This window comes from Orcinus orca, chromosome 1 (assembly GCF_937001465.1).
Source record: "Orcinus orca chromosome 1, mOrcOrc1.1, whole genome shotgun sequence".
Lineage (NCBI taxonomy): Eukaryota > Metazoa > Chordata > Mammalia > Artiodactyla > Delphinidae > Orcinus > Orcinus orca.
The window spans coordinates 178,098,667-178,111,858 of record NC_064559.1 but is presented as its reverse complement, the minus strand read 5'-3'; the positions used below and the strand labels follow the sequence as shown (position 1 = coordinate 178,111,858).

The 13,192-nt window shown below is 40.6% G+C and overlaps 1 protein-coding gene across 6 annotated transcripts in view; it reads left to right on the top strand.

Moving 5' to 3' along the window:
- The window catches only part of CCDC30 (coiled-coil domain containing 30), a 169,115-nt gene extending 157,202 nt beyond the window's left edge, over positions 1–11,913 (top strand). For all 6 annotated transcript variants that reach the window (XM_049699117.1, XM_033421967.2, XM_049699114.1 and 3 more), the window contains 4 exons: positions 1,623–1,759; positions 2,777–2,891; positions 9,877–9,941; positions 10,193–11,913. In XM_049699117.1, coding sequence (XP_049555074.1) covers positions 1,623–1,759; positions 2,777–2,891; positions 9,877–9,941; positions 10,193–10,370 — 495 coding nt within the window. In that variant the 3' untranslated portion in view covers positions 10,371–11,913. The remainder of the gene's footprint in view (positions 1–1,622; positions 1,760–2,776; positions 2,892–9,876; positions 9,942–10,192) is intronic.
- The last annotated feature ends 1,279 nt before the right edge of the window (positions 11,914–13,192 follow it).

The window sequence follows — 13,192 nt, the reverse complement described above, 5'->3', positions numbered from 1 at the left end:
GATTTTTTGGTTCCAAAACATACAGTATTTCCAACGGACAGGGTGTCAGTAGCCTGCCCCACTCAATTTCCTTTCTAATCCAGTTATAACTGCAGAGAGCATTATTTGTGGGGTAGCTGCTTATATTCTCAATCCTTCTCATAACTATATTTAAATAATAGCAGGCAAGACTATTGTTAGACATTGAAGGGTCCTGGATGAAGGACTTTAAGATCTGGAAGAGTTTGTTTCAAAACATACTGTAATCTCCTTCCTTACAATTCCTTAATAATAGATGGACAGCCTTTCTTTCTTTCTTTCATTTTGAATTATAATTGACATAATATTTTATTAGTTTCAGGTATATAACATAATGATTTGATATTTATATATATTGCTAAATGTTCACCACAATAAGTCTAGTTAACATCCATCACCACACATACTTAACAAATTTTTTTCTTGTGATGAGAACTTTTAAGATCTACTGTCTTCGCCACTTTCTCATATGCAATACAGTATTACTAACTATAGTCATCATGCTGTACATTATATCTTTATGGCTTATTAATAACCGGAAGTTTGTACCTTTTGACTGCTTTCACCCATTTCTCCCACCCCTCTCCACCTCTGGCAGCCACCAATCCGTTCTCTGTATCTATGAGTCTGGTTTTCTTTGTTGCTTGGGTTTTTTTAGATACCACATATATGGACAGTCTTTTCTGAATGATCTATATTAGTACCTTATTAAAAGAAAGAAAGTTGCCGCTCTTAACCCTGTGATTCACCCATCTACCAGAGGTGGTGTTTCTCCTCCCGTCCCCACTCGCTCCCACACGTGGCAGGTGGAAACAAACACAAATAGGTGAAGGCACTTGCCTGTCACCATTGACAGGCTCTTGGTGAAGTGAGAAGGGCAGTTCTACACTTGTGAGCTTCTAAACTCCTCACCAACAGTGACATTTACTAATATCTGCTGACTCGATATAAGAATGTTAGTGTTTTTTCACAAAATATAATCCTTTATCATTTTAGCTATAACTTCGCTAGCTATTGCTTCCAGGGAAAACGTTGGTAGATAATGAAACATGCTGTCAAGCTAGAAATCATTTCAGCATCATCACTGCAAGAATATTCTCGGTACCTGGTTTACATGCTGAACTTGCCAAGCCAACTGAGACCCTGACATTGGTTGTCAGGTGAGGTGGCTAGATTCCCGTCTTCCTCCCTTTGCCTTAAAGAGACTATAACTACAAAGCAGATGGAAATGTGTTACATGGAAATCTTTCTCAATATGGAGATACAGAGAATTCAGTTGTATTTGTTAGTGACTCGATAACCTATGGAATTAGAATACAGATGAGAGCATTGGGACCTTACTGGGAGTTGAGCGTTCAGATATTTTTAAATGTTAACCCAAAAGAATGAGTAAATGTCCAAACAAAACACATGACATAAAATAACCAAGATAAATAGAAGAACCGTCTAGCTGACAATTCAGCAAACAGATAAAGACAGACTAGAAGACAGGAGAGAAGAAGTTCACAAGGCAATTTGCTGTCAGAGTTTAGAAACAGGCTGATGCTCTTAAATGTGTGATTCTTTTTCCTTCCGGGGTAATTAGGGGGCTTTATTATCCCCAGGAGAAGGCATTCCAGGACCAGATCACCACCCAAAATGATATCCTGCTCCTAGAAAAGAGGAAACTTCTGGAGCAGCTCACAGAGCAAGAGGAATTGATCCACGGCAATAAATGGATAATATCTTCGGTCCAGAGCAGGTGGGTGCCTGCCTGAGTCACCTGTGAGCTCCACAAAGAGGAGGTTTCTCCCTCCACAAAGAGATCTTTCCAGAGATAGTCCTCTGAGTTTGCGGCCTATCTGATAACCGTTTCTCTGCCATTCTGCTGTTTTTAGCAGTTCATACAAGTGGCAGAGTTGTGAAATTAAAGAGAAAAATATCATGGAGAAGGCAGGCTGGGCATTCAGATAGGCTCTTTCATGGCAACATTGCCTCCTGAGGACCCAGCTCTGCTCATTCGGGCCCTTCCCTTTGTGTGTGTTGACACTCACGTTTATCATTTGGCACCTGTGGAATCAAGGTGTAGACCAAGAGAGAAGCAGGCTGGCATCCCAGCTCAATGACTTTCTGGTTTTATCTTCTTACACGAGTTACTTTCCCCACTCTGAGCCTCAGTTTCCTCATCTGCAAAATAGGCTTCATAACAGTATCTCTTTTATGGGGTTGTTGTGAGGATTAAAGGAGCTAATACATGAAAAGTTTTCAGTGCTTACTGTGTGGATAAGAAGTACTTGGTCAGTGGTTGCTGCTGCTGCTACTACTATTTTTACTTCTACTACTACTACTACTACTGAAACAAAAGCATGGGATGACTGAGATCAGAACCAGATGTAGGCTGTGTATGAACAGTGTTCATACAGAATGTATGGCTGTGTATGAACCAGATGCGACCAGATGAACAGTGTTTGAAGGGATGCAGAGTCCCTCCCCTAAGTGGGATCGTATCCTTCCTTAAGTTTCTCAAGGGCTGGAATTGTGCCTTTCATATTCTTGCATGTAGTGTGTCTCTGTTCTCAGTATGTATTTAATGACGGTGTACAAGCCAGAGGCTTATTCATTTTTCACTTGGTCCTGGAATATGGTGGGAATTATTCTGGCAAAGTTGGTTCTAAAATCTGGCAGTGGGCTGAGACTCAGAGCTAGTGGGAAATGGGAGACAGTTTTTAGGAAGGATACAGACACGTTTAGTTACGCCTCTGATTTATGCCATCCTTAGAGTACTTTTCCTGGATAAAGAAAATAAGCAGCTACAAGAAAACAGTCTCCGGCTCACGCAGCAGGTTGGTCTCTTAGAGCGAATCATAAGGAGCATCCAGATCCGCAGAGGGGAGGTAAGGTTGCTCTTCTCACCTTCCTTCATCTTCTGCGTGTCGCTGTAGCCTGCACTTGGCCTCATGGTGGACTGCAGCAAAGAGGCTCGCTGGCTGCACGCGGGGGCAGCAGGCCTGGAGACTGCTCTTGACCAACTTTGCTCTTCATTGGGTCAGCTTTTGTTCAACGTGCTCCTCCTGTGTGATCCCAAAGCAAACTGTGTGTGCCTCCTAGCTTCTTCCTTAACACACTGTATTGTCATCACCTCTTCACTTCTCTATCTCATCATCTCAGCAGCGACATCCTGGAGGGCAAGGGTTGCATCTCATATGCCATTGTATCTACGGACAGATGCTCCATAAATATTTGAGAATGAACGGATGTTAAATGTCCTCACACAGATGCCTCCTTCTCAGCTATCCTGTTTAGCATGTATTATTCTTGCCCCATCTGAGAGATGAGCCCATCTGAGGCTCAGAAAGGTAAAGTGAAGCTAGTCTGGTCTGGCAAGGAGTCAAGCCTAAGGAGAACATCTGAGTCAGAGAAAAGCAATTATGTTACAAAAAACCATGCTGACAAGTAGCCAAGACCAGAGAGCTGCAGCAAATAAGTCTCTGTTGCCATGAGGTCCAGAGTCTGGCTGGTGAGCAGTCAGCCAGAGGGACTTCAGTAAGCAGAGTTGCATTTTGACTCCAGGAAGGAGGCTGCTTGCTTTCCTCCCCGGCTTGTATCACCTGCTAGGCGTTTCTTCCTGGGATATTTCACGGTAGATCCTGCTCATTGGGCACTATTGCTATGAGCGTTAAGACCTGCATCATGTTTGGTCTCAGAAAGGTGACAGTTTCCAAGTTTTTGAGTTGTTTTGCAGATTTTATCAAAAGTAGAACTGCCACAAAAACAGAAATATAGATCAATGGAACAGGATAGAAAGCCCAGAGATAAACCCACAAACACGTGGTCACCTTATTTTTGATAAAGGAGGCAAGAATATACAATGGAGAAAAGACAGCCTCTTCAATAAGTGGTGCTGGGAGAACTGGACAGCTACGTGTAAAAGAATGAAATGAGAACACTCCCTAACACCATACACAAAAATAAACTCGGGCTTCCCTGGTGGCGCAGTGTTTGAGAGTCCGCCTGCCGATGCAGGGGACACGGGTTTGTGCCCCGGTCCGGGAAGATCCCACATGCCGCGGAGCGGCTGGGCCCGTGAGCCATGGCTGTTGAGCCTTCGCGTCCAGAGCCTGTGCTCCGCAACGGGAGAGGCCACAACAGTGAGAGGCCTGCGTACGGCAAAATAAATAAATGAATAAATAAATAAATAAATAAACGCAACATGGATTAAAGACCTAAATGTAAGGCCAGACACTATAAAACTCTTAGAGGAAAACATAGGCAGAACACTCTATGACATAAATCATAGCAAGATCCTTTTTGACCCACCTCCTAGAGAAATGGAAATAAAAATAAACAAATGGAACCTAATGAAACTTAAAAGCTTTTGCACAGCAAAGGAAACCATAAACAAGACAGAAAGACAACCTTCAGAATGGGAGAAAATATTTGCAAATGAAGCAACTGACAAAGGATTAATGTCCAAAATTTCCAAGCAGCTCATGCAGCTCAACATCAAAAAAACAAACAACCCAATCCAAAAATGGGCAGAAGACCTAAGTAGACATTTCTCCAAAGAAGATACATAGATTGCCAACAAACACATGAAAGGATGCTCAACATCATTAATCATTAGAGAAATGAAAGTCAAAACTACAATGAGGTATCACCTCACACCAGTCAGAATGGCCATCATAAAAAGTCTACGAACAATAAATGCTGGAGAGGGTGTGGAGAAAAGGGAACCCTCTTGCACTGTTGGTGGGAATGTAAATTGATACAGCCACTATGGAGAACAGTATGGAGGTTCCTTAAAACACTAAAAATAGAACTACCATATGACCCAGCAATCCCACTACTGGGTATATACCCTGAGAAAACCATAATTCAAAAAGAGTCATGTACCACAATGTTCATTGCAGCTCTATTTACAATAGCTAGGACATGGAAGCAACCTAAGTGTCTATCAACAGATGAATGGATAAAGATGTGGCACATATATGCAATGGAATATTAATCAGCCATAAAAAGAAACGAAATTGAGTTATAGTGAGGTGGATGGACCTAGAGTCTGTCATACAGAGTGAAGTAAGTCAGAAAGAGAAAAACAAATACCATATGCTAACATATATGATGAAATCTAAAAAAAAAAAAAGGTTCTAAAGAACCTAGGGTCAGGACAGGAATAAAGACACAGATGTAGAGAATGGACTTGAGGACATGGGGAGGGGGAAGGGCAAGTGGGACAAAATGAGAGACTGGCATGGTCATATATACACTACCAAATGTAAAATAGATAGCTAGTGGGAAGCAGCTGCATAGCACAGGGAGATCAGCTCTGTGCTTTGTCATCACCTAGAGGGGTGGGATAGGGAGGGTGGGAGGGAGACGCAAGAGGGAGGAGATATGGGGATATATGTGTATGTATAGCTGATTCACTTTGTTATACAGCAGAAACTAACACACCATTGTAAAGCAATTATACTCCAATAAAAATGTTAAAAAAATAAAAAAGTAGAACTGCCAGATGATGTGACCTAAGTTCCAACAGTTTATGGCTTTGCTTGAGCTACAACTGTTCTTAATTGTCTAGTCATTCACTCTTTTACTTAATCATTCATTCAACAAACATTTATTTATTTATTAAAGGGAAGTTTATTATTTTTATTCATTTATTTTTGGTGTGTTGGGTCTTTGTTGCTGCGCGTGGGCTTTCTCTAGTTGCGGCGAGCGGGCTTCTCATTGTGGTGCCTTCTCTTGTTGCGGAGCACGGGCTCTAGGTGCGCAGGCTTCAGTAGTTATGGCACACAGGCTCAGTAGTTGTAGTTCGCGGGCTCTAGAGCACAGGCTCAGTAGTTGTGGCCCATGGGCTTTGTTGTTCTGCGGCATGTGGGATCTTCCTGGACCATTGCTCGAACCCGTGTCCCCTGCATTGGCAGGCAGATTCTTAACCACTGCGCCACTGGGGAAGCCCTCAACAAAAATTTATTAATTCCAAGAACTGTGATAGGTCCTAGGAATATGGAAGATAGTTCCTGTTTTCAGAGACCTTCAGTCTAGTAGAAAAGGACAGACACATACATGAATAAATACTATAGTATTGTCGGTGCTGAGTTACAGGCCTTAAAGGAGTATTTTTTTAGGACCAATAGTTTTGAGATCCACAATATTGTCATCAAATCAAGATAAGAAATGTCACATGGGTCAGAACTACAGTATACCAAGCTCAATATCCCACGTGTGACAAAGGTACCGAGTTGTAACATCTTGACACCTATTGGAATAAACTCCAAAACTGTTTATAAACTTAGAATCTTAAGGATCCTCCAATCCAATCCTCTCATTTTACACAGGAGGGGGATAAAACCCAGAGAAGTTGAATGATATGTCAAAGGCCACATAGCTACTGCTTACGTTTCCAAGATCTGTTGATTCTCAGTGATTACCACATATGCAAATAGATCAGTATATAGATCCCTGAGATCAGACATATCCTAGGTCGCTTCCTTTCTTGGGGCTACAGTGGTGACAGCTTGACATTCGTTGGGTGCTTACTATGTGCCTGGGACTGTTCTAAGCATTTTATGTATATTATCTCCTGTAATCCACAAAATAATCTTATGTGAAAAGCCTGTCATTCCCATTTTCACAGTTGAAGAATCTGAGACCTGGAGAGGTGAAGTGACATCGTTGCCCAAGGTCACACAGCTAACAAATAGAAAAACAAGGACTGAAAACAGCACTCTCTGGTCCCTGCTCTTAGCCACTGTCTCATAATACTCCAAGTCAACTGTTTCCCTTGCAGGGGCATTGGAGTAACCAGGGACATAGCCTTTGTAATAGACCATGTTGCTGCCTGTATTGTAATTCCATCCTTCTTCTCAGTTGGCTTATACACTACGAGAGAGCAGGAACTCTGCCCATCTTGTTACCCATTGCATCCCAAATACTTAGCACCTGGGTCACTGCAACAACTTCTTAACTCATCTCCTTTCAATCTCTCCTCCTCTTCTAATCTGCCCTGCCCATGCCACTAGACCCATCATCGTGAAACACTGCTTGATTTCATAGTACTTCACGTCAAAGAGTTTCAGAGACTGCCTTTGTCTATAAGACGAAGTTTATTCATTCAACACATATTAATGGACCATATACAGTGTGCCAGGTCTCATGCTGTTTCCCATATGGTTTAAATATGATGGTGAACAAGAGATACTCTCTGTCTTCCCAGAACTCGTGCCCAGTGAGAATGACAATCATGTAACTGGCAACTGCCATGCGCTAAGTTCTACAAGAGCAGTAGGCCCAGAATGCTGAGGAAGCAGGGGGAGTGGTGTCTCAACCTGTGTGGAGTGGCTAGGGAAGGCTTCCGGAGTTATTGATGTCTAAACCAGAACTGAAGCCACATAAGAACGTTCCATATTCCAAATACCTTTCTGACAAACCTGATCAAAAGAAACTAGCCTATTCACTGTTTCCCCAAAAGCTCTGCCGTTTCCTCCTCTGAATCATGTATTTCCCTTGCTTGGAAAGACACATCTCATCTCCCCTGTCCCATCTTCCCAGGCTTTGTCTTTTGAAGTCCTATGGTTCTTATAGTCTATAGCCGGAGGGGTCTTTAGAACATACATGTAGTCTGAGCCGCTGACTCAACACTGCAAGGATTTCCCGCAGTCTTCAGAATAAAACCCACATTTTCTGACATGGTCTTTATATGCTCTGTGAGTAGGCCTCTGGTCTGTTTTGGTCTACATTTTTCTGAGAAAGAATATTTCGTTCTTAAAGTAATGGAGCTCAAAACAGTTACTTTTTTTTATGATTTAAAGGGACAGAAAATGTTTACCAGAGTATTAAGAACTCATCAAATAGAATGGAATGATTATATCAGCTAATATGAGGTAATTCATGTAGAAAAGTGGATATAAAAAGCAGGCTTGTGAAAAGCACTAACATAAAAACTATGGCATTTAGTTATTATTTTTAAAATAATTTTATTTATTGAGGTAACATTGGTTTATAACATTATATCAGTTTCATGTGTGTAACATTATACCTTGACTTCTGTATATACTATAGCATGCTCACCACCAAAAGTTTAGATTCCATCCATCCATCCATCCCCCTTTTGCCCAGTTCACCCTCCCCCACCTTCCCCTCCCCCTTTTGCCCAGTTCACCCTCCCCCACCTTCCCCTCTGGTAACCACTACTCTGTTCTCTGTATCTATGTGTTTATTTTTGTTTGGTTTGGTTTGTTCTTTTTTATTATTATTATTCCACATGTGCGTTAAATCATAGGGTATTTGTCTGTCTCTGTCTGACTTATTTCACTTAGCATAATACCTTCAAGGTCCACACTGTTGTCACAGATGGCAAGATATCATTTTTATATATGTATAATCTACTTAATCCATTCATCCTTTGATGGGCACTTAGGTTGTTTCCATATCTTGGCTATTATAAATAATGACATAGGGGTGCATATAGCTTTTCAAATTACTGTTTTTGTATTCTTCAGGTAAATACCCAGAAGTGGGACTGGATCATGTGGTAGTTCCTAATTGTTTTAGGAATTTCCATACTGTTCTCCATAGTGACTGCACCAATTTACATTCTGACCAACAGTATACGAGGGTTTGCTTTTTTCCACATCCTTGCCAACACTTGTTATTTCTTGCCTTTATGATAACAGCCATTCTAATGGGTGTGAGGTAATATCTCATTGTGGTTTTGATTTGCATTTCCCTAATAACTGGTGTTGTTGAACATCTTTTCATGTGCCTATTGGCTATCTGTATGTCTTCTTTGGGAAGAAATGTTTATTTAGCTCCTCTGCCCATTTTTTAACTGGGTTGTTTGGTTTTTTGTTGTTGAAAGTATGACATGTATAGTTACCAAATATTCTATAGGTATTAGGGATTACAGTTTTTCCCCCAATTTTGTTGATATAATTGACATATAACATTGTATAAGTTTAAGGTGTACAATATAATGATTTGATATATATATATGTATTACAAAATGATCACAATAAGATTAGTTAACATCTATCATCTCATATAGTTACAATTTTTTTTCCTCATGACAAGAACTTTTAAAATCTACTCTCTTAGCTACTTTCAATATATACAATACAGTACTGTTAAGTATATCATCATGTTGTACATTACATTCCCAGAACTTATTTCTCTTACAAGGGAGGTTCATACCTCTGACCACATTCACCTAATTCCCCCATCCCTGACAACCACAAATCTGGTCTCTATTTCAATAAGTTTGGTTTTTTTAAACTCCAAGTGTATACGAGTTCATACAGTACTTGTCTTTCTCTTTGTCTGACTTATTTCACTCAGCCTGATGACCTCAAGTTCCATCCGTGTTGTCACAAATGGCAGGATTTCCTTATTTTGTTAAAAAATTTGTTTTTTGCTGAGTAGTATTCTATTGTATGCATATTCTTTATCTATTCGTCTATCAGTGGACACTTAAGTTGTTTCCATATCTTGGCTATTGTAAATAATGCTGCTATAAACATGGAGTGCAGATATCTCTTTGGAACAGTGTTTTCATTTCCTTCAGATATATACCCAGAAGTGGGATAGCTGGATCATATGGTAGCTCTATTCTTAATTTTTTGAGGAACCTCCATACTGTTCTCCATAGTAGCTGCACGAATTTACATTCCCACCAACAGTGCACAAGAGTTCCCTTTTTTCCACATCTTCTCCAGCATTTGTTATCTCTTGTCTTTTTGATGATAGCTAGTCTAACAGGTGTAAGGTGAGGGGATTACATTTTTAACCAAAAATATATATAAAGCATAAGTTCTAGGATCATATCGCCAATGGTTTATCGTTATAATTTTTTAATATTCATCCTTTCTTTTCTTTTAGGAAACAATTAGTGACATCCCTGAATTTGAAGTATTGAATAAAATTGTGCCCTTACCAAACTCCAGGTGAGTAAAATCAAGGCAATCATCCACATGCCAGAGAGTTATGGCTGCCTAGCTAGTTCTAGTTGCTGGCTTGAGAAAGCATAGCAGGGACTTTCCTGGTGGTCCAGTGGTTAGGACTCCACGCTTTCACTGCCAAGGGGGAACTAAGATCCTGCAAAAGTTGAAATTCTATTGATGCCTTAACTCTGTAACCCCAAAGTGCTGCTGAGAGATCCTGTCTATACAAAGTCCTCACACATGGCCATTCTTAGTTTTTCAGGAACGGGTTTGATAGAGTCAGCTGGAAGTCTTCAAGAAACTGAAGAACATAGGTCAGAAGAAGCAATGGTAAACGCCAAGTCCCTCGAGTCTCTTTCGTGTTCACAGAATTCTGAAGCTGGATACATAAACGTGGCTTCTCTGAAAGAAATACATCACATCCAAGAATAAGGCCAAGTCAGAACTATAAAATCACTGGTGTCTAAAACTAGACTGATCAAAGCTGCTAACTTAAAGCTTGGGCGTGAAGGTGGAGCATGACGTGGAGAAGAGTTATGACAGATCCTCACTGGACGTCAACCAGGAGTCTTCAAAATTGCTGATAAATTCATTAAACCTGTTCTAATAATGGATTTCTCAAGTTTGTTTGGTATCCTCAAATGCCTTGTATTGATCAATGTCATGACTTAAGTTCAGTGGTTTAATTAGGGGATTTTTTTTAAGATTCTTTTTTTGATGTGGACCATTTTTTTTAAAGCCTTTATTGAATTTGTTAAAATATTGCTTCTGTTTTTTATGTTTTAGTTTTTTGGCCCCGAGGCATGTGGGCTCTTACCTCCCCAACCAGGGATCGAACCCACACCCCCTGCACTGGAAGGCAAAGTCTTAACCACTGGACCACCAGGGAAGTCCCTAATTAGGTTTTTGTTCAGTAGAGCACACATACAGCTAATTCAGCATTCTTTCTATTCTTATCATCATGGGTATTTTCTTATTTATTTTTTAATTTAAAAGTAAAAACAATGTAATCACGTTAAAGCAAATATTTGAGAAAACAAAAACCTATAAAGCCCACATTCTTAACACAACTATTCTCATTTATTCTTTTCTGGTCCTTATTCAAATGTATATATTTTCAATGGTTATCATATTGTACATTCATTTTCATAGTCTGATTTTAAATTTAGTATTTCATAAAACATTTTCCCATGTTTCAACAGTCTTCATAATTATTCTTTCAAAAGCCACATGGTAGGGCTTCCCTGGTGGCGCAGTGGTTAAGAATCCACCTGCCAATGCAGGGGACACGGGTTCGAGCCCTGGTATGGGAAGATCCCACATGCCACGGAGCAACTAAGCCTGTGTGCCGCAACTACTGAGCCTGCACTCTAGAGCCCATGAGCCACAACTACTGAGCCTGTGTGCTGCAACTACTGAACCCCGCGTGCCTAGAGCCTCTGCTCCACAACAAGAGAGGATGCTGCAATGAGAAGCCCGTGCACCACAACGAAGAGTAGCCCCTGTTTGCCGCAGCTAGTGAAAGCCCATGCGCAGTAACAAAGACTCAGTGCAGCCAAAAATAAATAAATAAAAATAAATAAATAAAAATTTTAAAAGCCACATGGTATTCTATCATGTTGATGTCCTATAAATTCTCTTGTTGTTTGACCTTTGTTTCTACTTTTTTAGTATTTAAGATTATGCTGTGATGAAAGTGTTTGTAGATGTAGCTCTTTTCTTCTCTTGAGTACTCCATAAAACACATTTACAAGATCAACATAGGGGCTTCCCTGGTGGCGCAGTGGTTGACAGTCCGCCTGCTGATGCAGGGGACACGGGTTCGTGCCCCGGTCCGGGAAGATCCCACATGCCGCCGAGTGGCTGGGCCCGTGAGCCATGGCCGCTGGGCCTGCGCGTCCAGAGCCTGTGCTCCGCAACGGGAGAGGCCACAACAGTGAGAGGCCCGTGTAACGCAAAAAAAAAAAAAAAAAGATCAGCATAATTGGGCTAAAGATATAACTGTTAATAGTTTTGATACGACACTTGTCGAATTACTTTAAAAAAAGATTGTGTCAACATATGGTTTCTATAGTTGAACTCTTTAAGCCTCAATTTCTTAATCCATAAAATGGGAGCAATGGTAGTTCCTATCGCATAGAGCTGTGAGGACCAAATGAAATGAAACGTGTGTTTAGCACTTAGTAAAAGCTTAACAAATACTAGACATCATTATTTATTTTCACTAGCAGTTTGAGTGTACTAATTTTTCCACAACCTCATCAACATTGGATATTATCAATTTTCTTTGATATTATCAATTTTTAAAAAATTATTCTAAATAGTTGGTATAAAACTATACTGAAGGATGATTTCTGCTGCTCCTTCCCTTCCTGCCCCTTTCCCTCCTTATTCTCCTCCTCTTTCTTCTTCACCTTCAATTGGAGGTAGAGAGGGAGACCAAGGGGAGAGAGAAAGTAACCAGAAATTTTTTAATAGACCCCTTAAGTTGAGCCACACTGAATTTTTTTTTTTTTCTTTTTGTGGTTACACTGAATTTTTATGTGAAATTCTTGCTTCCTCAGACCACTGAACTAGAAAGGATGGTCAAAGGATATAGAAAATAACAGCTGTGATATTGAATCTAAGCCTTACCCAATTCATTCAATTCACTGGATTCATTGAATCTATTTATTGAATCCCTACTGTGTGCTATTCAATAGTGGGCACACCTGTGAAGACAGGCAAGGAGAGTCTCGGTTTTTGTCATTGAACCCAAGTCCATGTGCCCGAAGCACAGTGAGGACAAACAAACATTGGAATCTGGAGCAGAGGAAGGCTTATTGCACAGGCCAAGCAAGGAGAATGGGTGGCTCCTGCTCAAAAGACCTGAACTCCCCAATGGTTTTCAGGGAAGAGTTTTTAAAGGCATCTTTTGGGGTGATGGCTTCAGGGTGTATGACCTTCTTCCGATTGGTTGGTGGTGAGGTAACAGGGTGGTGTTCCAGGAATCTCAATCCTCAACCTTCTAGTTCCCACTAGTCTGGAGTCTCAGAAGGTAGTTACCATCCTTCACCTAGGTGGGGGCCTTAGTTCCTACAGAACTCAAAATTTCTGTCAGATTGTTATGTATATCCCATGAGAAGGAACTAGGACTCTGTTTTATCACTGAACTGTAATTTTTTAAAAATTTTATTGGAGTGTAGTTGATTAACAAAGTTGTGTTAGTTTCAGGTGTGCGGCAAAGTGATCGAACTATAACTTTTTGACTGCTT